The sequence below is a fragment of the Cetorhinus maximus genome, chromosome 12, assembly GCF_964194155.1.
Source record: "Cetorhinus maximus chromosome 12, sCetMax3.hap1.1, whole genome shotgun sequence".
Taxonomy (NCBI): Eukaryota; Metazoa; Chordata; class Chondrichthyes; order Lamniformes; family Cetorhinidae; genus Cetorhinus; species Cetorhinus maximus.
Genome location: NC_135890.1, coordinates 40,851,749 through 40,876,453, shown reverse-complemented (window position 1 = coordinate 40,876,453; position 24,705 = coordinate 40,851,749). Strand labels below are relative to the sequence as shown.

Sequence of the window (24,705 nt, the reverse complement as noted above, 5' to 3'; positions counted from 1 at the left end):
GATCAGTAAATCAGTAATATATTGAAGAAAGATTGCAGGAGCCAAGTTACTTTTATATCAAAATATATCTTAATATGAGCAGGCATCAGTAAATAACTAAACTATTCACTTTGGAGAGAATGAAGTTTGAACTGATAAAACGAGTCAGGAGTTTCACTGCCAGATGGCACTTGTTAATGTCCACATTTGAAGGTTTCCTACCTTGTGGGTGACAGTTTGGAGTGCAGAAACCGCTTCCTAGAAGGCAGAAGATGAAATTAATAAATTTAAAGCTATAAACAATAGGTACTTTTGAAGAAAATCAGTTTTTAAACTTATGCTGAGCTCGTCGAGTGGAAACTTCATGTGTGTGAATAAACTGCAAGATGTCATATTTGCTATTAGCCTGGTCTTGGGAAGCCGTGTTCAATTCAAAACTGTCAAAATGCACTTTATTTTAATTTAAGCAGACTAATATGTTGATAGTTTCCCAAATATGTCCCAACATATCCATTACTGCTACTGAAACCTTAATCTGTGTCTGTCACTTGAAGGCCTGGCTTCACCAGTGCAATCTTAACCATGCTTTCTGATTCTAATCATCATAAACTACAGCTAATCCAGAACGCCACTGTTCCCACACAAAGTCCGCACACCCCATCACTCCTTTGCTCCAATGGATCTCCAAGCACCACCAAATTGGCTTCAAAATCCTTCGCAAATTCAAATTGCTCAACAGCAAGATCCATTCCATTTAAGCCATTTCCCCCCACTGTATTCCTCCTAGCTGCACCTCCACCTCACCCTGGATTAGTAAATGTTCTCCACTCCACCAATGGCAGCTACTCAATCAGCAATTGTGTCACTCTCCTCTCTCCCCTAAAACAATTTGGTTGTTTTACCCCACTTCTCTCTGCACGTTTACAATATTTTACTACAAGAAGATATTCAGATTAGAATCCACTATACATTTAAATACCATTTGGGCAGAAAATGACAAATAGACTATATAGAACATTAATAGGAATCCGAATCTAGTTGTGCACTCAGAACTGGAACAAAAATCATTCTATTTAAAAACATCAATAGTTATAGAGAGAGCAAACAATCAATCAATCATGAATAGGCACTAAATATTGCTACAGAATGAGGTCCACTTATTCATTTTAAAAGCAGTGTGTTATCTTTGTTACAAATGCGAGACTTCACAATACAGCTATGTTTTAAAACATCTCATTTAATTTAAGGTGAAAATGGAATGTTTTAAATAGAGAGGGGTGGTGACTATACCAGCTCTGCCTGGAGACAAGCCTATGTGATCAGTAACTGAAAGCTATTGAAAATAAAGCAATTGGTTTCACACCTAGAACACAGAAGCACAAACATAGAGGGAGGGACTGAAACAGCTGATGTTGTGAAGAGCCAGTACTTAGAGATGTAACAAACAAGGAGTCATCAAAGTGGGCCTTGCTGCTAGAAGTCAGTTTGGGGATATTCAAAAAACTGAGTGCAACGATTTTCAAAGGACACTGGAAGACATGTCCTGGCGTGTCATGGAGAAGGGTGCCTGCTAAAACGCTAGCAGGAGCTTGGAACTTAGATCTTTAAGGATCTTACATATCTGTTGGAAGTGTGACAGAAAATAAAGATGTTTTAAAGTATATTTCAATTAAGTTAATTAGTTAATGCAAAAGTACTTATCTTTAAGTTGGTGTATTAGTCGCCTGCTAAGTAATGCTTGATCTATGTTAATTTTCATTTGTTTGTTACAGTAAAAGTCTTAAAACATGAAATCAGGTCTGGCGATTCAGAGTCACTGGGAAGTTATTTTTTTTTTAAAAAAAAGGTCATTTGTCTCTACACGGATTGTACCACCTTGCACAGCAACAGGAAATACACTACCATCCTTGAAATGCAACATGCCATGTAGTGTCATTGACTTCATTTTGAGAGAAATCACTAATTGAAAAGTTCACTAAACATTTGAAACTCACAAAAACCATCTGCTGCAGTGGAAATTTTGCATAGCAGCCAATTTGGCATACTTGAGCAGAGTTTTCAGTGGTAGGTTATTACATGCATTTCAAGTACAACATCTGTGAATTCCCCAGCTCCTTTAAAACAGCTGCTTCACATTACATTCAGGGACATGCCATTCTATTTTATTCAGGGGTGAAAACAGTAAAAAGAACAAAAAGGTTACACCAGGTTGAAGTCAGCAGTGGAAAACATGGGATAAACCAATAATTGACAAAAGCCAGCATCAAAACAGAAAATGCGAAAAATACTCAAATTAACTTGGGAGATTTTGGCTCCATATAGATGCTAATTAACATGCTGCATCACTCCAGCGTTTTCTACTGTTAATCCCAGATTTCCAATGTTCAGATGGTGGTGGGGACAGAGGGAGAGGCGGCAATTTTCACTCATGAAAAAATTGTAAAACTGGCGATGAGCTGTTACTCACCTTTCCCAATTTTCCTTTCGATTGTGGAAGAAAAGTCTTCAACTTAAACAAAACCTTTGGGGTCTTTCCTCTAAGGCAAATATTACACTTGGTGTGAAAATATCAAAGCTTCATGAGGGATTTTTTGCAGATTGCAAAGTAATAGATTTACATAGTAATTTGTACCAAACACCCAGGTCTATTTAATCTGAATTTACTTCTATCATTTGTTAGCATATCAACAATGTAGACCTCTGCTGCTAAGGTAACTCAGCTCAGCTGGAATCAGACACTAGGCACAGATACTAAAAGTGGTAAATTGCTCTATTCAAGCCCATTTCATGGCTGGTGATAGAAACTGGATAATTCCACTGCACTTTTCTGCTTACCTATTTGATAACCTATTATAACGCAAAACAAGGGCTGTACAAAATATAACTAACCATATTTCTTTGCCACACAAACTCAAACCAGGGGTTTTTAATTATTCCACTAGAGTATATGATTTACATTCTAGATATTAAATAGTAATAATTGGTTGCTATAATATGCAGGGTCGTGCTTAAGTAGCTTAACAAATTTGAATGCAAATTCATCATGACATATATAATGCAAAGCACCCAAGGGAAGGAAACATTAACCTGCAATTTCTTCTCTGAAGAAAGGCAAAATTGAAGTTCTTCTAATTTATGATAATTTATAGACAAATGACACGCTGTATTTGATATAAGCAAATACATCCAAACAGCAAAAGAAAAAAGGGGAAAGATGGTGGTGTACTGGTAATGTCTCTGATCTAGTAATCCAGGGGGCCAAGCTAATGCCCTGAGGGCATGGGTTCAAATCCCATTACAGCAATTTATTTTAATAAATTTGGAATGTAAAGCTAGTCTCAGTAATGGTGACCATGAAGCTACCGATTATTGTAAAAACCCATCGTTAGGAGAGGGAATCTGCCATCCTTACCTGCTTTGGCCTACATGTGACTCCTGACCTAGAGCAATGTGGCTGATTCTTAACTGCTCTCTGAAATAGCCAAGCAAGCCACTCATTTCAAGAGCAATTAGGGGCAGGCAACAAATGCTGACCTTGCAAGCGATGTCCACATCCTATGAAAGAATAAAGATAAAAAAGCAAAATAAACTGTCAAGGAAAGAATGGCTAAAGCCTTTAAAGAGGCTTTCCGATTTTTATTTCTTGCTCGCTCCACGCCAAATTCAAGTCATGGACTTTAGCATTACTGAAAAAAGAGACATACCGTTGAAGATTTTTGTCTTGCCCTCATCAGGACAGACACAAGAATACCAAATCTCAAAGGGAGCAACAATTTATATTGCATGAGAAAAAGGATGCTGATTCGTCGGCAAGTCAACTCTGATTAGTCGAGATGTTGCTATGGAAAATGCACCAGGGAACTATTGTCCTCCATGCTTTTGTTTAGTTCAAAAAAGACGCAATGCCTGGACATGTTCTTTCTGCTTGCAGAGAACAGGGCCCTGTGTATGAATAGATGCAGCTTCTAGCAAGCATAGGTCAGCCACATTGTGAGCCGAACTGATAATCTTAAATTGGTTGTTAGTGTAATTCTTAACATACTGGAGAAGCTACATATATTCTCATGCAGAGCCCTGTTCTCTGCAAGCAGGAAGAAATGTCCAGGCATTGCACCCTATTTGAATTAAACAAAAGCATGGGGCACAATTAGTCCCTGGTGCATTCTCCATGGCAATGCTTCGACCAGAGAGAACTTGCCAACCCTTTTCTCATGCAGTATAAGTTGTTGTTCCTTTTGAAATTTAGTATTCTTGCATCTATCCTAATGAGTGCAAGATAAAAAGCTTCAATAGCATGTCTCTTTTTTCAGCCATAAAGTTATGACCTGAGATCTTCCCCATGCCATTTAAAGGCTTCAGCCATTGCTTCCTTGACAGTTTATTTTGCTTTTATGTTTTGCTGTTTGATGGGTGCATTTGCTTATATCGAATGCAGAATGTCATTTGTCTATAAATTGTCATAAATCAGAAGAACTTCAATTTTGCCTTTCCTCAGGGAAGAAATTGCAGGTTAATGTTTCCTTCCCTTGGGTGCTTTGCATTAGATATGTCAGCAACACCGTTGTGGAAAGCACATTTTTAAAAACATAATAAATGTCTTCACAAAGAGGTTTCACAAAGCAGAAATTGCAAAGTCTTAACTCGCATTATATACTGCATCATTAATACCCACCTCCTCAAGGAATTTCATTTAGTTACCTGTGCAAGTCACTAGTGACTGAAGGTGGATTCTACATCAATGCTACTCATCAACAGAGGGAGAAAATGAAGTGCTCCTTGCGCTAAATAGGAAAATTGACTATGCATTGCATTCAAGACCAGTTTTGCCAATACTTGACCATGAAATGGACTTCCGACCACATATCTGTGCCATCACTATGGCCACTTACCTGCACCCTTGTAACATCATCCAACTCTGACCCTACCTCAGTTAATTTGCTCCTGAAACCGTCAATGCCTTTCTTACCTCTTGACTTGGCTAACCCAATGTACTCCAGGCTAGCCATCCACATTCTACCCTTCATAAAAATTGTGCTTCCCATGCCCTAACTTGCCATGCACCAAGTCTCTTTTATCCACCATCCCTGCGCTCATTGATCTACTCTGGTTCCTGGTTAAGCAACACCCTGATTTTGAAATTATCATCCTTGTTTTCAAATTCTTGCCCCTCCTTACCTCCATTATCTCCTCCAGCTCCAACCCCTCAGTGACATCTTTATTCCTCTAATACTGGCCCTCTTGAGCATCCCGGATTTTAATTGTTCTAGCATTGATTGTTGTGCCTTCAGATACCAAGATGCTTATAAGCTCTGAATTTCCTCCCAAAACTTCTCCACCTCTCTTCCCTCTTTTGAGGTTCTGCTTAAAATCTATGTTATTGACCAAGCTTTTGGTCATCTGCCCTAATATCTCATGTGGCTAGGTGTCAAGCTTTGCTATGTCAAACCCCTGTGAAGCAGCCTAGAACGCTTTTTACATTTACGCTATTTAATTACAAGTTGTTGTTGTAGAATTTTCAGAATAAACTCTAATTTTGGAATTCATACAAAGAACGTAAGAAATAGGAACAGGAGGTCGTCATTCAGCCCATCGAGCCTGCTCCGCCCGTCAATAAGATAACGGCCGATCTGGTGTGGCCCCTACTCCATTTTCCTGCCTGCCCCAATACCTCTTGACTCCCTTGTCAATCTGTCTAATTCAGCCTTGAATATGTTCAATGACCAAGCCTCCATTGCTCACTGGAGGAGAGAATTCCAAATACTAAAGACCTCCTGGGAGAAGAAATTCCTCCTCATTTTCATCTTAAATTGGAGGCCCTTTGTTTTGAAACTGTGCCCATAGTTCTGGGACTGGGGAGTTCATTCTTTGGGTGTAATTATCAGGTTTAATTCTGAAAGGAAAAGGCTTAGTTACATTGTACATTTTATATTTTGGAACTAAATAACTGGACATTGATAATTGTTGGAAATCAGCTTTTAGCAATTCTTCAGTGATCTGCATTAAGGGAAATGATTTCAACTTGCATGAACAACATATATTACAGCATTATGGCAATCTCACCAAATGAAATCTTACATAGAAACATAGAAAATAGGAGGAGTAGGCCATTCGGCCCTTCGAGCCTGCTCCGCCATTCATTATGATCATGGCTGATCATCCAACACAATAGCCTGCTTCCACTTTCTCCCCATATCCTTTGATCCCTTTCGCCCCAAGAGATATCTAACTCCTTCTTGAAAACATACAATGTTTTGCCCTCAACTACTTTGTGGTAGCAAATTCCACAGGCTCACCACTCCTAAATGGTCTACTCCGTATCATCAGACTGTGACCCCTGGATCTGGACTCCCCCACCATCAGGAACATTCTTCCTGCATCTACCCTGTCTAGTCCTGTTAAACTTTTATAGGTTTCTATGAGATCACCGCTCATTCTTCTAAACTCCAGTGAATATAATCCTAACCGACTCAATCTCTCCTCATATGTCAGTCCCGTCATCCCCGGAATCAGTCTGGTAAACATTTGCTGCACTCCCTCTATCGCAAGAACATCCTTCCTCAGATAAGGAGACCAAAACTGCACACAATATTCCAGGTGTGGTCTCACCAAGGCCCTATATAATTGCAGCAAGACTGCTCCTGTACTCGAATCCTCTCGTTATGAAGGCCAACATACTATTTGCCTTTTTTACCGCCTGCTGCACCTGCATGCTTACCTTCAGCGGCTGGTGTACGAGGACACCCACGTCTCGTTGCACATTCCCCTCTCAATTTATAGCCACTTAGATAATAATCTGCCTTCCTGTTTTTGCTACCAAAGTGGATAACCTCACATTTATCCACATTATACTGCATCTGCTATGCATTTGCCCACTCACTCAGCTTGTCCAAATCACACTTGAAGCATCTCTGCATCCTCCTCACAGCTCACCCTCCCACCCAGCTTTGTGTCATCTGCAAATTAAATTTTTACATTAAATTAAATTAAATTACATTTAGTTCCCTCATCTAAATCATTAATAGATATTGTGAATAGCTGGGGTCCCAGCACCGACCCCTGCCGTACCCCACAAGTCACTGCCTGCCATTCGGAAAAAGACCCGTTTATTCCTACTCTTTGTTTCCTGTCTGCCAACTAGTTTTCTATCCATCTCAATACACTACCCCCAATCCCATGCGCTTTACTTTTACATGCCAATCTCTTATGTGGGACTTTGTCGAAAGCCTTCTGAAAGTCCAAAATAAACCACATCTCCTGGCTCCCCCTCATCAACTCTACTAGTTACATCCTTGGAAAATTCCAGTAGATTTGTCAAGCATGATTTCCTTTTTGCAAATCCATGCAGACTCTGTCCAATTCTGCCACTGTTTTCCAAATGCTCAGCTATTAAATCTTATTATAATGGACTCTAGAATTTTCCCCACTACCGACGTCAGGCTGACTGGACTATAATTCCGTTTTCTCTCTACCTCATTTTTTAAATAGTGGGGTTACATTAGCTACCCTCCAATCTGTAGGAATTGTTCCAGAGTCTATGGAATCTCGGAAGATGACCACCAATGCATCCACTATTTCTAGGGCCGCTTCCTTAAGTACTCTGGGATGTAGACTATCAGGCCCCGGGGATTTATCGGCCTTCAATCATCAATTTCCCCAACACCATTTCCCTACTAATACTGATTTCTTTCAGTTCCTCCCCCTCACTAAACCCTGTGTTCCCCAACATTTTTGGTATGTTATTAGTGTCCTCCTTTGTGAAGACAGAACCAAAGTATGTATTTAGTTGGTCAGCCATTTCTTTACTCCCCATTATAAATTCCCGTTTCTGACTGTAAGGGACCTACATTTGTCTTCACCAATCTTTTTCTCTTCACATACATATAGAAACTTTTACAGTCAGTTTTTATGTTCCCTGCAAGCTTACTCTCGTACTCTATTTTCCTCTTCTTAATCAACCCCTTGGTCCTCCTTTACTGAATTCTAAACTGCTCCCCATCCTCAGGTCTGTTATTTTTTCTGGCCAAATTGTATGCCTCTTCCTTGCATCTAATACTATCTCTAAGTTCCCTTGTAAGCCATGGTTTGGCCAACTTTCCCGTTTCACTTTTGAGCCAGACAGGAATAAACAATTGTTGCAGTTCACCCATGCACTCTTTGAATGTTTGCTATTGCCTATCCACCGTCATCCCTTTAAGTAACGTTGCCCAATCCATCATAGCCAACCCGCGCCTCATACCATCGAAGTTTCCTTTATTAAGATTCATGACTCTAGTCTCAGAATCAACTACGTCACTTTCCATCTTGATGAAGAATTCTATCATATTATGGTCGCTCATTCCCAAGGGGCCTCGCACAACTAGATTGCCAATTATTCCTTTCTCATTACATAATACCCAGTCTAGGGTGGCCTGTCCTCTAGTTGGTCCAGAAAACCATCCCGTATACACTCCAGGAATTCCTCCTCTACGGTATTGTTACTAATTTAATTTGCCCAATCTATATGCATATTAAAGTCACCCATAATTACAGATGTTCCTTTATTGCATGTGTCTCTAATTTCCTGTTCAATGCCATTCCCAGCATCACCACTACTGTTTGGGGGTCTATATACAACCCCCACTAACGTTTGTTGCCCCCAAGTGTTTCTCAACTCTACCCATACAAATTCCACATCGTCGGAGCTAATATCTTTCCTCACTGTTGCGTTAATTTCCTCTTTAACCAGCAATGCAACTCCACCTCCTTTTCCTTTTTGTCTGTCCTTCCCAAATGCTGAATACCCTGGATGTTCAGTTTCCATCCTGGTCACCCTGCAGCCATGTCTCCATAATCCCGACTATATCATACCTGTTTACATCTATTTGTGCAGTTAATTCATCCACTTTATTGCGCATGCTCCTCGCGTTAAAGCACAATCTTCTGTGGAGCATGAAGGGTACAGCTGATCTTTACCACATATTGAAATGTTTTAATGAAAAATGGGTGGAATCATGAAATTCAAACAACAAAACATCAGTTTAAAAATGTTAAATTCCATGTAATAAAATTTTGACCTATTCAGTCACCATAAATAGTACTGAGCATGGACTTTTTACTGGTTAAGGTAGCAAAATAAAAAGAGTAAAATTAATTCAAATTTTAGGAAATGTGTTCGATTTGAATCAAACCTGACAACTACTGGTAAGTAAACGGCAGATCCGCTTTTCTTTGTGGAACAGTTGCAAATTTTCTATGTACACGTTTTAATTTTAGAAACCAACTGTCTTATATCCCAGGGGATGGGAGATTCCTAAAGTGGGTCATTTTGAGGGAGAAATGGCTCCAAGATGACACGCTTATCAATGAAAGTTCAGAACTAAGTCATTCTTCTATGGTGGACTCAGTAATCCAATATTGAAACCAGGCAGCCTGCAGGGCACTGCTGATGATTGACTAGCCAGTCTGTCTCATTAATGGAGCCTGGAAGGGTCAATCTGTCACTGCGGTTGAGATACTTTCAACTCAAGCTCCAGACGATATTTGAATCCAGTGCCCCAGGGTTTTTGGTGGGGGTGGGGGCGGACCCAGCTCAGAATGCTTAATCATGCCCTGTATTGAAGAGCTGCAAGCTTCAGAGATAACCCTGCTCAGACTTGGGGCTCCCTAAGCCTCATCTCTGCCAATTACAACGATGCTCTCTGGACTTGGGTGAATGAGGCACGTCCCTACAGGGAGCGAGTGCATGCAGAGATTTCTCAGCAGCTCAGCCAAAAGATCAGTTCCCACCATCAGAGAAACTGCTAATGGAAGGACCCTATTAGTTACTTCAAAGGCTGTTTCATTTACAATAACTGTCATCAAAACTTCCATTTGCCATGAAAATTCATGTCAATTATATCAAACAGTGAAATGAACAAGGCAGAATTCCTTAGTAAGGTTGCAATCAATTTATTCATAGGGCATGTCATAATTAAATTGGCATTAACAGAAATCAATAAACATCTGAGCTTCCATGATCTTCAACAGTTTAAGGAGGTTTCCTTATTAAAAAGGTCACTATGCATGGCTGTAAAAATGCACGTAGTTATAACTTCTGCCCCTAATATTAGTTGTAAAATACATACGCAGTAACAGAATACTAATAAGTCAGTAGTCAGAAATATTTTTATTCATTTCAGTTCATGTTTTAAAACAGTGAATTCAGCAAAACGGTGAAAGCTGTGTAATCAGACACTTGTTGAGAAACCCATGTTTTACAATGCAATTAATACATCAGGGACACCCCAAAACCGTAGACACATGCTAATTATAAACTACAGACAGCATTCAATGCAGCCCTTTTACAACTTAAACAAGGGGCACAGCTTGATGTCACACTTCACAATGTTCAAAGTACACACTATATTTGAGTCTGAAGAGCTCAGTATCAACAGAAGAATTATCCCTGCAATTGTTGACAATGCTTCCAAAAACAGTGCTGACAATAACAGCTAATGCCTTAAAAAGATAAAAACAAAAAACTGCTGCGGATACTGGAAATCCAAAACAAAAACAGAATTACCTGGAAAAACTCAGCAGGTCTGGCAGCATCGCATGCTGCCAGACCTGCTGAGTTTTTCCAGGTAATTCTGTTTTTGTAATGCCTTAAAAAGGCTTCCTTTCCCTCAACCCTCCTGCACTTGACAGAAGGCCTTAGGAAACCACTGCACTTCAAAAGGTTCAACGAGAAAGGTTTGACTGCATTTTATTGTAAGTAAACAGGAATGGAGTGGCAATCCAATTGGACTCCACAGCCTTCCCTAAGCACAATACAGAGCAAAATCCAACCCATCAACCATCCTTCATCAATTGAGGCAAACGTGGTGAACCAGCAAGAATGGCATAAGTCTATCGAAAACAAATGATCTTGGGAAAGGTGGGAATGCAGGGGAGAAACCTCAGAGTTCCCTACCCATAAAATGGTAATCATGTCAAATAAGAATTTAGGATCAGCCATTCAAATAGATCATGATTGATCTGCACCTCAACTCCATATCCCTTGATACTTGTAACTAACAAAAATCTATCTCAGTTTCATTTATACTAAGCCACCCCCCTGGTTATCCTGTTTGGTCAGTTACTTACCTTGGGTTTTATACTGTAGCAAACAAACAGCATCACAATCTACAAATCTATTTTTATATTTAATAAATAACTGGATTCTGCAAGCATCTATGAAATTAAATTAACATTCCCATTTTAGCCAGTGAACAAAGCAACAATTTGCCTCAGATAACGCTATTTTATTTAACACCAGTTTCGAATCTCAGTTTGAAATCACGAGGGCCTGATCAGAATTTTCAAGTTGCCTTCAGCAATGGTGATTTTTTAATAAGCTGGAAATCAAGGGATTATGAAAAACTGAAATGGTTACAACATGTACTTCAACGGAACCAGGTTATAAAGCAATTGAAAATAAATGTGAGAAGCAGCGAGTAGTGGGATTAATTGACACGATAAAACACTTCCAAATAAAATTATCCCTTTCTGCATACATGTCTAGATAATGGGTGCACTATACTAAATGATCAAGGTGCTGGGAGCCCCTGCTGTAGGAACTGATAACTTACAATATTCACAGCATGGAACGTCTCTGCATTCTGATGACATCTCAATTGAGAGCTCTCTCTATTAAAGAGAAACAGAATTACATCTGTTCCTGCAACAAAAAACAAATTAAAGCTTGTGCAGCGTCATCAAGACGGCTTGCACTTTGCCTACATAAACCTTTTGAATTGCCAAGAGAATCGAGGGAAATGGAGGGACAACACGAGAAGCTTTTCTGTTCAGAAGGATTAACTGTCTAGTCTCCATGTCAGCCAATATCCTCAATCAAAATTGTGAAAGTTGTTAGCTTTCCAGCAAGGAGAATAAATGCCTCGCCAGGGATTCGCAGATTTGGGGTATCTGATGGATTACTTCCAATCAGTTTTGCACTTGTGGAGTTCTGAAGGATAACTAGGGATAGGCAACAATCGCTGGCCAGCAATGCACACATTGCAGGAACAAAAAATGAAGTTTGGGGGTGAGACAACTGAAAGCATCAGGAATTATCTATTCCCGCCGGGTGCTTATTTTGTTGCATCACTTCCTTGCTTAGGCACCAATGAAAAAGACAGAATGCATCCAGTCAGTGGATTACATGGGAGTCTCTTACTGTTTGCTGTCTTAATGGAGTATGATCATATTTCTTTGAATATGAAATTGGAAACTTGCAGGGTTAATATCACTACACTGAACTGGAGGCAGTCACTACTATTTTAGGACGAGTTTAGTCTAATTTGGCTTCCAATCTGTCTGCAAGCAGGAGCGCTCTCTGATCCTTCCATTGATTAATTCATTATTACTATTGGTAGTGCATGTAGTTGACTTACAGCAATTCTTTTTAGGATATTTCTCTCATGACCACCAGGTAAGGTCACAAGCTGAAGTCCAGTTCCTATTTACAGTCTGGAACAGTGGAGTGAACTGAGATAATCAACGACTGAGTAAACCCAGCTAGAATGTATGTAAACAGCCTACCTTTGGTCATAATCAAATGCAGTCTCTGCAAAAAGTATATATGAACTAACATCCTGGTGATAGTTCTCTAAACTGGTCAAACGTTTTCCCAACACTTCTGCCTTGCATTCACATCTAGGAATGGAGCTTTTTTAAGCAAATGAATGCCACAGCCTTTTAAGTGAGCTGAGACACAGTATTCATGGGATTAACAATTACTACCTAATTAGACTATGTTGCGCACCAGAGACCATATGAAACCAGTACATACAAGATACATACTCAGACTAAAACTAAGTTTATTTGTAGGTTGAATAACCACAACACAAAAATACAGCAGCAAACTGAAACTACAATACAAAAAGATTGAATGTCCTCACAAAAAGTTAAAGTTCCTTTTTAGAATACATAACTTGCAAGTTGATAAATGACGATGCAGTTCCCAGTAAACGCAGAGAGTTAAATTTTCCATTCAAGAGGTGTCAGCACTTCAATACACCAAAGCTCTAAAAATGCTCTCACAATTAATTTTAATTAACAGCAAAATCATAAGAACAACCTCCATTATTGCCTTTCATAACCTCAAGATGCCTGTAAATGCTTCACAGCCAATGAATTTGTTTTGCAGTGTAATCACTTGTTTTTAGGCATACGTGGAAACCAATTTGCAGGGGGGATATTGCTTGTTGAACTGAAGACGACGAAAGGAATCAAGCAAATGATTAAAACATTGCAATGTCGGCATTCTGCAGCTACTTGCACTTACCACTGACACTAAGCATAATTTCAATTAACACAAAGTGTGTTTTTTGCTAGTTAAATTAGAGTTTGTACAGAAAAATATTCTCACTGCAATATATAGCGAGGGAGTACCTATCAAGTTGAAAAGTGATTATTGCTAGAAGCGCCAGGTACAGGCACCAACATTTTATTATAAAATTGGTAAGCACAGCCAATTTTATTTAGTTTCATAATATTAAGCAGCATCAGTAGTATTTTGCATGCTTCTTTCAGGATTTTCTTTCAAAGCAGCACTTTGGAACTGTTTCCTATTGCTCTGGCTATTGGTGACCTGCTGCCATACCAGGCCATTGAAAAGAATTAGAAAATGAGAGGAAAGGACAGAGAAAAGGGATGACCTATTTAATCAATCTCACCTGTAATGTCGAGCAGCACAAGTCACAGAAGAATCTCCATGATTTGCAATAAGTGAATTTGGCACAAGGATAGAAAGTGATAAAAGGCCAGCACCATGTTGAAGTTTAATGCGCAATTCTCTTCTAGATCTGTCAAAATGCACCACACTTGTGAACCAATAAAATAAAAACCACAAATGCTGGAAATCTAGCATTGTTTTATTACTACTTCAGAAGCACTGAGTGGACCCATTGTCAGAATTCTTTTTGAGATAAAATATTCCAAATGACTCATTCACTTTCGTTTCTGTTGGGACAACCGACTGATCTGCCCCACACTTACACCATTTCTCTTTTCATTTTTTTGAGCTCTGCACTTAGCCATCTCCCTGACGAAACCAGAGTTATGCATTTATTTTGCGAAATTGCAAGCAATGGTTACTTCAGCATAATCATAACTAATTCATATTCAGAACTGGGCTTGAATAGGTCCTCCAGAATGAACCACCTTTGCATGCATTCATTATTTTTAAGATGTCTGTGCATTAACCTGACTTCACAATTGTCCATGTTCCTCCCCCACCGCCATCCACTACGGCTCAGTTGGCAGCACTCTTGCCTCCAAGTCACAAGTTTCCGGGTTCAAGTTCCACTCCAGGACTGGAGCACAATGTTCAAGGCTGATAATACAGTGCAGTGCTGAGGGAATACTGAGTACTGACGTGTCATCTTTCGGATGAGATGTTAAACAGAGACCTATCTGCCCCACCTCAGGTGGACGTAAAAGGTCCTGTGGCACTATTTTGAAGATGATCAGGGGAGTTATCCCCAGTGTCCTGGCCAATATTTATCTTTTAACCAACATCACAAAAAACAGATTACCTGGTCAATATAACACTGGTGTTTGTGGGAGTTTTCTGTGCGCAAATTGACTACATTTCAAAAGTATGTCATTGGCTGGAAAGCACTTTGAGACATCCGGTGGTTGTGAAAAGTGGTATTTAAATGCGAGTCTTGCTTTATTGGCAAATAAATATTCAAAAATAGATTATCTACTTTGGTCAAGATTCAAATCAAAATGGAAAAGAACTAGATTTCGTATTCACACTCCCATGCAAGTTCCATGTTCCAGCTCCTGCCCATATGATCCATGGGACATACCAACACGCATTTCCTTACAGGTGCTAGTCCAAAGCTGAAAGTTGAGAATCTTACACACCACATTTGTTTGACAGATATTAGCATAAACTCAAAACAACTGATTTTCCCACAATGCCACCTTTCACAGAGAAGTTAAACGTAGAAATAATATTTTATGAAGGGAGAAGTATAATGACCTTTAAAGGGATACCCTCTGCAAATTACACCATACTGTTATCTGCATGACATAGTGGAAGGAAAGACTTTTATCCTGCAGACCATTCAATGACATAAATCGAAGGGGAGAAATCCAATACATTCTGAGTGAAAATACTGATTAATGGAAGCCATAACTTCATACAAATTCAGAAAAATGCACCACCTGCAGTGTAGGCAAAAATCCACCAAAATGTACAACTTTGAAAAAAGTCATCCTGAACTTTCTTTTTCCACAATAGACAGTCGGGGAATACTTGGAACGGAAATTGTCCAAGTCAGAAAAAGATTGAACACGTTGCAAAAAAACTTACTCAATAAATTATATACCAAGATCATCATCATGTTATAGGTATTTGGTAGGGAGGCAGTTGGCTAGCTTGTGGATCAGATTAGTGCCAACAGCACAGGGTTCAATCCCTCTTCCAGCTGTGGAAGACACGGGACCAGCCTTCTTGCCCACCTGTAGTAAAAAAATCATGGCATTTTGCCTTCCTGCAGACAACTGAAGGTAATCATATTTATTGTTACCTACACGGTTTTTCCACTTGTACAAATATTGTACCCAACTATATTAAATGTTTGAAAATGGAGCTTGCCCTCTTCAAGCATGAGCTGTAATAAAAACTCTACTGATGCCACTTAATTTTATGAAACTAAATAAAATTGCATTTCTGTGCTTACCAATTTTACAGCATAATACTGTGCATGCCCCTGGTGCTTTGTTTCTTTGCTATAACCACTGCCACTCCCTTTGCCTTTTGCTCCATGACATCTGTCATTTAATCTCTCCCACCCTCTACCTTCCCTATTGTTCTTCCTCCCCTCTTTCAATAGCATATAACCCATCGCATTTCTGCCCTCCTTCAGTTCGAAAACTCAAAACACTAACTCTGTTTCTCACTCCACAGATGCTGCCAGACCTGTTGAGTTTTTCCAGCACTTGGTTTTTATTCTGCATTTTCAAAATGTTCAGTTTTCATTGTTGAGTTTTCCTGTGCGGTTTCTTAAAAACCATGCCATTGTGATCTCTCAACGGTTCAAACAGACCAAAAAGGCGCTAGGTTTAATTCCAAGCCTGTCCTGAGTGAATTGATCTCAGTCAAGTCAATGTTTCACCTGAACTTCTCTTGGTTAAGGGAGGGGGAAGGTGGGGTTGATACAGAATTCTGAATCCAGGTCATTAGCCATCAATCCAGAGATGCACATCCATGAACACTGGGTGAGAAATGAATACGTTAGTTATAATGTCCGCAGGAGTCGAGCAGCTCTTTGGCACTTGCCATCAAATCCCACAACTTGCAACAGCAGCTATAGTATGTTTAGCAAGGACCCATACAAGCCAATTTTTGTACGATTGCCTAAGTCAGTTGGAAATGGCTCACAACTGATGCAAATCTCATGAGAGTGGTAATGTTAATAGCCTTGGATCTTTTGGAGACATCCAATTTGCATGAAAATCAACAATTTCAGGGGCAGATCTCGATAGGCATGGGGAGCACAATGGTGATGAGAGATTTCTATGACTGAAGATTAAGATGACGACACAAAGCACTGCCCATTAGCAACATTTCCATGGCCCAAACCCAAACAAGCTAGGTTACACTATCACAATATTTGAAGAATACAGATGTGCAGCTGAAATTGGTTTCTGCCAAGTATCTGTAGTCTGTCGGTTGTATACCCAACTTTTTAGAATAATGATTACTATGATATAAATTGAGGATCAAACTTGAGGCAATGTGAAAACCAAAGATCAGATCTTTAAAGAAAATTAAATTAACTTCTAAATTCGGTTTATCATTCTTTTACAGTTTAATGATCGGCTAAAGAACAAAATTACACTTGATGAAAATGCTAGAGCTTATCTAACTTTAATGCTTGGCAATTACACTTGCATAAAATAACAGTGCTTTTTCAATCAGATCCCACAGAGTTCATGTACATTATGCAGCTCAGCAGCAACCATACAGGCTGCATTCAGTAATTAGTCTTGTAAAATAGGCTACATTCTGCTTAAATGGTTACTAGTCGAGTGGTTTCATTACTAAGATCCCATCTATATAGTCATTGCATGAGACCATGAACATAGCCCTCAATTTAATGATGAACAGATCTATATCGCAAACTTAAGGTTAACAAATGACCCAAAGCACGTCACAGGAGATCAGAAAACACAAATCAGAAGTAGTCAAGTAGGAGGTGACTGAAAGAGAAATAGGAGAGATTATGGAGTGGTGTTTGAAAATGAAGAAATGATGGCAAGCTGAAGGGGCTTAAGAAGTTCAGTTTGAGAGTGAGAAACTTGGGTCAGAAACTACTGTGCTAAACTTAAATAAGGATAATTGCAAAGGAATGACGGCAGAGTTGGCTGCAGTAGACTGGGAAAGTAGTTTAGCAGAAAAGACAGTTGATGAACATTAGGAGATAAAATAGTTCATCACTCACAATAAAGATATATCCCAGTGAGGAAGGAGGATTCTAGGAAGGGGATAAACCAACCATGATTAACCAAGGAAGTTAAGGATAGTGTCAAATTGTAAGAAAAACCATACAATGTGGCAAAGATTAGTGGCAAGCCAGAGGGTTGGGAAAGTTTTAAAAACCAACAAAAGATGACCAAAAAAATAATAAAGAGGGAGAAAATAAACTTTGAGTGTAAACTGGCAGGTAATATAAAAATGGACAGTAAGAGCTTCTTTAAATATATAAAAAGGAAGAGAGGGGCCAAAGTGAACATGGGCCTCTCAGAGAATGAGGCTGGGGAAATAATAATGGGGAAGCAGGAAATGGCAGAAGAGTTGAATAAATACTTTGCATCAGTCTTCAAGGTAGAAGACACTAATAGCATTCCAAAAAAAATCAAGGGGCAAAAGTGGGGTGGGGGAGGAAATAAATACAATAACTATCACTAGAGCAAAAGTACTAGGGGAACTACTGGGGCCACAGGCCGATAAATCTCCTGGACCTGATGGGTTGCATCCTAGTCCATTAAAGGAAGTAGCTAGACAGATAGTTGATGCACCTTCCAAGAATCCTTAGGTTCTTGAAAAGTCCCAGGAGATTGGAAAACTGCCAATGTAACACCCTTATTCAAAAAGGGAGACAAAAAACAGGCGACTATAGGCCAGTTAGGTTAATATCTGTCACTGAAAAGGAGCGCGAGAGGAGCCGGGAGTTGAAAAGGAGCGCGAGAGGAGCCGGGAGTTGAAAAGGAGCGCGAGAGGAGCCGGGAGTTGAAAAGGAGCGCGAGAGGAGCCGGGAGTTGAAAAGGAGCGCGAGAGGAGCCGGGAGTTGAAAAGGAGCGCGAGAGGAGCCGGGAGTTGAAAAGGAGCGCGAGAGGAGCCGGGAGTTGAAAAGGAGCGCGAGAGGAGCCGGGAGTTGAAAAGGAGCGCGGGAGGAGCCGGGAGTTGAAAAGGAGCGCGAGAGGAGCCGGGAGTTGAAAAGAAGCGCGAGAGGAGCCGGGAGTTGAAAAGGAGCGCGAGAGGAGCCGGGAGTTGAAAAAGAGCACAAGCACGAGAGGAGCCGGGAGTTGAAAAAGAGCACAAGCACGAGAGGAGCTGGGAGTTGAAAAGGAGCGTGAGAGGAGCTGGGAGTTGACAAAGAGTGCGAGAGGAGCCGGGAGTTGAAAAAGAGCACAAGCGCAAGAGGAGCCGGGAGTTGAAAAGGAGCGCGAGAGGAGCCGGGAGTTGAAAAGGAGTGCGAGAGGAGCCGGGAGTTGAAAAGGAGTGCGAGAGGAGCCGGGAGTTGAAAAGGAGTGCGAGAGGAGCCGGGGGTTGACAAAGAATGCGAGAGAAGCCGGGAGTTGAAAAGGAGCGCGAGAGGAGCCGGGAGTTGACAAAGAGCACAAGAGGAGCCGGGAGTTCAAAAACAGCACACGGAGAGCAGACCTGCGTGAGAAGGGCAGCAGCAGCAGAAAGTCCCTTCAACATGTTTCTACCTGTCAGAGCCGAAGTGTGACGTCACAGGAAAACAGCTAAGTGATTGGTGGGTATCTCTTCCATGTCTCTTTTGATTGGCCAAGTGGTTTAAATCAGGAGATGTTATTACAGCTGAAGAGTACAGTTAAGAAATTAACTTAAAATATTTAACATCCAAATTAATTAATTAAAAAAGAACAGAGAGGGCCGGACAGGCAATGTGTTGCACCTGTAATATGGGGTACTGGTGGACGCTGGTGCGATCCACGGTGACCACATCTGCAGCAAGTGCTGGCTGCTCAAGGAACTTTGGCTCAGAGTTGATGAGCTGCGGACATTGCAACACATCATGGAGGGGGAGAGTTACCTGGGCACTGTGTTTCAGGAGACAGTCACACCCCTTAGATTAATTACATCAGATTTGGACCGTGGTCAGGGACAAGAGGATGTGACTGTGAGTGAGGCAGGTATGGGGATCCAGAATTTAGCTTCGGAGGAGCTTCAGCCAGTGCCCTTGTCCAATAGGTACAAGGTTCATGCTCCCGGTGTGGATGAGGGCACAGACTGCAGGGAGAATGAGCAAACTGACCACAGCACCATGGTACAGAGCACCATTCAAGTAGGGGGAGAAAAGAGAAATGTAGTAGTAATAGGGGATAACGGGGGAACAAATACTGTTCTCTGCAGCAAAGACAGAGTCCCGACCTGCTGAGGTTATGGGCATCACTTCTGGGCTGGAGAGGGAACTTGGAGTGGGAGGGGAAGGATCCAGTTATCGTGGTCCATGTAGGTAGCAATAGCATAGGTAGGACTAGGAAAGAGGTTCTGCAGTGAGCAGCTCGGGGCTAAATTAAAAAGCAGAACCACAAAGGTAATAATCTCTGGATTACTACCTGAGCCACATGCAAATTGGCATAAGGTAAATAAGATTAGAGAGGTAAATGCGTGGATCAAAGATTGGTGTGGGAGAAATGGGTTCCAATTCATAGAACACTGGCACGAGTGCTGGGGAAGAGAGAGCTGTTCCTTTCGGATGGGCTTCATTTGAATCATGTTGGGACGAGTGTCCTGGCGAATCTTATAACTAGGATTGTAGATAGAGCTTTAAACTAATTAGTGGAGGGGAGGGTTCAATTGGAGGGACGTTTAAAAATCAAACAGAAACGAGAAAGCAGAGGTACAGGGTAGTGAAGAGGTGAACGATAATCAAAGTGTGACAGGAAGGGGCAGAACATATGAGCAGAAGAGTACAGCAGAAATTAGAACATTAGAATGAGTATTAATGGTAAAAGGTCAAAGCTTAAGGCTCTTTATCTGAATGCGCACAGCATTTGTAACAAGATAGATGAGCTGTCGGCACAAATAGAAATAAATGATATGACTTGATAGCTATTACAGAGACATGGTTGCAGGGTGACCAAGACTGGGGACTCAATGTTCAAGGGTTCCGGAAAAACAGGCAAAAAGGAAAAGGAAGTGGGGTAGCTTTGTTAATAAAGTAAAGTATCAGTGCAGTGGTGAGTAGTGATATAGGTGCAATAGATCGTGATGTAGAATCAGTTTAGGTGGAAATAAGGAATAGCAAGGGGAAGAAGTCACGGGTGGGAGTCGTCTATAGGCCCCCAAAGAGTTGCCTCACTGTAGGACAAAGCATAAATTGGGAAAAAATTGAGGCATGTAAGAAGTGTGCTGCAATTGACATGGGTGATTTTAATCTGCATCTGATTGGACAAATCAGATTTGCAAGGGTGACATGGAAGACAAATTCATTGAGTGCATCAGGGATTGTTTCTTCGAGCAATACATTGCAGAACCTACCCGGGAACAGGCTATCTTAAATCTAGTAATTTAATAAGGTAGGATTAGAGATATCATAGTTAAGGATCCTCTAGGGGGTAGTGGTCACAATATGGTAGAATTTCAAATTCAGTTTGAGGGCGAGCAACTCGGGTCTCAAACCAGTGTCCTCATCTTAAAATAAGGGCAACTACAGAGCTATGAAGAAAGAGTTGTCTAAAGTGGGCTGGGAAAGAGATTAAGGGGGAGGTCAATGGATGAGCAGTGGCAGACATTTAAACAGATATTTCATAATGCTCAGAAAAAATTTATGCTGGTCAAAAAGGACTCAATGAGAAGGATGAACTACCTGTGGTTAACAAAGGTGGGTCAAGGAGAGTTTCCAATCAAAAACTAAGGCATACAAAGCAGCAAAAAAGTGGTAAACCAGAGGATTGGGAATTTTTTTTAGGAACCAACAGTGGATGACCATAAAGCTAATAAAGAGGGAGAATATTGATTACGAAAGTAAATTGGCAAGAAATATAAAAACAAATAGCAAGAGCTTCTAAGGATATAAAAAAAAGAGTGGTTAAAGTGAGCATGGGACCCTTGGAAGATGCGACTGGAGAATTGATAATGGGGAACAGGAAAAGGGCAGATAATTTGAACCAATATTTTTCATTGGTCTTCACGGTGGAGGACAATATGAACATCCCAAAGATATCAGATATAGAAGGAGCTAATGGGAGGAAAGATCTTGTAACAGTCTCTATCACGAGGGACAAAGCATTTGACAAACTAATGGGATTAAAGGCAGACAAGCCGCCAGGACCTGATGGCCTTCATCCAAGGGTTTTAAAGGAAGTGGCTACAGAGATAGTGGAGGCATTGGTTGAAATATTCCAGAACTCACTGGATTTCAGGAGGGTCCCAGCAGATTGGAAAACCGCTAATGTGACGCCCCTGTTCAAGAAGGGAGGGGAGACAAAAAGCAGGAAGCTGTCGGCCAATCAGCTTAACATCTGTTGTTGGGAAAATGCTAGAGTCCATTATTAAGGAAGAAGTTGTAGGTCACTTAGAAAAGCTTAACGCAATCAAACAGAATTAATATGGATTTGTGAAAGGGAAGTTTGACAAATTTGCTAGAGTTCTTTGAGAATATAACAAGCAGAGTTAATAAAGGGGAACTGGTAGATATAGTGTATTTGCATTTCCAGAAAGTATTCAGTAAGGTGCCACATAAAAGGTTATTGCACAAAATAGGAGCTCACAGTATTGGAGGTAATGTATTAGCATGGATTGAGGATTGGTTAACACACAGACGACAGGGTCGGGATTAATGGGTATTTTTCAGGTTGGAAAGACATAACTATTGGAGTGGCACAAGGATAAATCCTAGGGCCTCAATTATTTACTATCTATATTAATGACTTGGAGGAGGGGCAGAGTGTAATGTATCCAAATTTGCTGATACAAAAATAGGTGGGAGGGTTTGTTGTGATGAGGACATAAGGAATCTGCAAGGGGATTTAGATAGGTTGAGTGAGTGGGCAAAACCTTGGCAGATGGAGTGTAATGAAGGAAAGTGTGAGGTCATACACTTTGAACAAAGAACAAAGAAAAGTACAGCACAGGAACAGGCCCTTCGGCCCTCCAAGCCTGCGCCGATCATATAGCCTGTCAAACTAAAACATTTTGCACTTCCGGGGTCCGTAACCCCCTATTCTCATCCTATTCATGTATTTGTCAAGCTGCTTCTTAAACACCACTATCGTTCCTGCTTCCACTACCTCCTCTGGCAGCGAATTCCAGACACTCACTACCCTCTGCGTAAAATACTTGCCCCACACGTCTCCTCTAAAGTTTTCTCCTCTCACCTAAAATAAGGCTCACCGGCCTGTAATTTCCTGGATTATCCCTGCCACACTTCTTAAACAATGGAACAACATTGGCCATTCTCCAGTCCTCTGGGACCTCACCTGTAGCCAGAGAGGATACAAATATTTCTGTCAAGGCCCCAGCAATCTACTCCCTTGCCTCCCTCAGTACTCTGGGGTAGATCCCATCTGGCCCTGGGGACTTATCCACCTTAATATTCTTCAAGACACTAATAATAATAATAAAAATAATAATAATAAATAATAATAATAATGGTAGGAAGAGTCAAAAGGCAGACTATTTTTTAAATGGAGTGAGACTCCAGTGCAGCACAGAGGAATCTGGGTGTTCTTGTGCATGAAACACAAATTGTTAGCATGCAGGTACAGCAAGTAATTAAGACGACAAATGAAATTTTGGCCTGCATTGCTAGGGGATTGGAGTTTAAAAATAGGGAAGTCTTGTTCCAACTCTACAGGGTGTTGGCCGCACCTGGAGTACTGTGTACAGTTTGGTCCCCATAATTAAGAAAGGATTTACTGGCATTGGAGGCTGTTCAGAAGAGATTCACTAGGCTAATTCCTGGGATGAAGGGGTTGACTTATCAAGAACTGCTAAACAGCTTATGCCTATATTCATTAGAGTTTAGAAAAATGAGGGGTGATCTTATTGAAACGTACAAGATTCTGAAGGGGTTTGACAAGGTAGACGTTGAAAAGATGTTTCCACTAGTGGGGGAATCTTGAACTAGGGGACATGGTTACAGAATAAGGGGACACCCACTTACAACTGAGATGCGAAGGAATTTCTTCTCTGAGGGTAGTGAACATCTGGAATTCTCTATCCCAGGGATTTGTGGAGGCTAGATCACTGAAAGTATTTAAAGAGGAGGTAGATAGATTTTTGAAATATTGTGGAGTTGAAGGCTATGAGGATTTGAGGCCTGTGGCAGATCAGCCACGATCTTACTGAATGGCTTGAGGGGCCGAATGGCCCACTCCTGCTCCTATTTCTTATGTTCTTATTGGGAAAATGTTAGTGTCTATTATAAAGGATATAAAAGCAGAGCATTTAGAAATACTATATTGAGTCAGCATGTCTTCATGCAGGGGAAATCATATCTGACAAATTTATTAGAATTCTTTGAGGAGGTAATAAGCAGGATAGATAAAGGGGAACCAATAGATTTAATATATTTGGATTTCTAAAAGGTGTCCGATAAGGTACTGCCTATAAGGCTACTAAAGATAAGAGCCCATGGTGTTGGGAGCAATATATTAGCATGGATAGAGGATTGGCTAACTAATAGAAGGCAGTGAGTTGAGATAAGGGGGGCATTTTCAGGATGGCAACCTGTAACTAGTGGAGTGTCACAGGCATCAGTGCTTGGGCCACATTATTTACAATATATATTAATGACTTGGATGAGGGAAGTGAAAATACTATCACGAAGTTTGTGGATGACACAAAAATAGGTGGGAAGGCAAGCGGTGAAGATGACACAAGAGTCTACAGAGGGATATAGACAGGTTAAGTAAGTGGGCAAAAACCTGGCAGATAGAAAATTGTTATGACATGGCAGATGATGTGTGCCAGGATGATCAAACCCACAAGGGAAACTTGATCACGCGGTCACAACTGTTTTGCAATTTGTATTTTATTTCGAGATGCATGCCATGAATTCAGAAGTAATAAGACTACCACGACTACAGAAGTTTTGAGAAAACTAAATTAAACATTTATTAACAAAAGAAAAGATTTCTAGCAATTAGAAAGGTCTAAAAATTACTACTATAATCACTCCAGCTCCTAGTTACACCTCTGTTAAGGCAACAGTAAAAACAAAGAGATTGAAACCGATCCAGGCAAAGCAAAAAAATACCCTGGACAGTGAGTTTCAAAGTGGGTTTTCTCAGCTTCATTTCCTGTAGACAGCAACTTGATGCACAGAGGCTGAATACTTTTCACACTTGTGTAAGAAAGGAAGGAGTTCTAAGATCTAACACACAGCCTCATCTCATCTTTACATGTTTCTCCCTTTCTAATGTAAATTCCATTGTTCCAATATGTCTTTGGAACTTTATCCCTCTCACGATACAAATCTTATCGTAGTACTAATTTTATCAGTAACCTTTGGG

The 24,705-nt window shown here is 40.6% G+C and overlaps 1 protein-coding gene across 1 annotated transcript in view; it reads right to left on the bottom strand.

The window, feature by feature from the left end:
• The window catches only part of anks1b (ankyrin repeat and sterile alpha motif domain containing 1B), an 809,329-nt gene that overhangs the window by 672,657 nt on the left and 111,967 nt on the right, over positions 1-24,705 (bottom strand). The window contains exon 2 of the mRNA XM_078553447.1: positions 202-237. Coding sequence (XP_078409573.1) covers positions 202-237 — 36 coding nt within the window. The remainder of the gene's footprint in view (positions 1-201; positions 238-24,705) is intronic.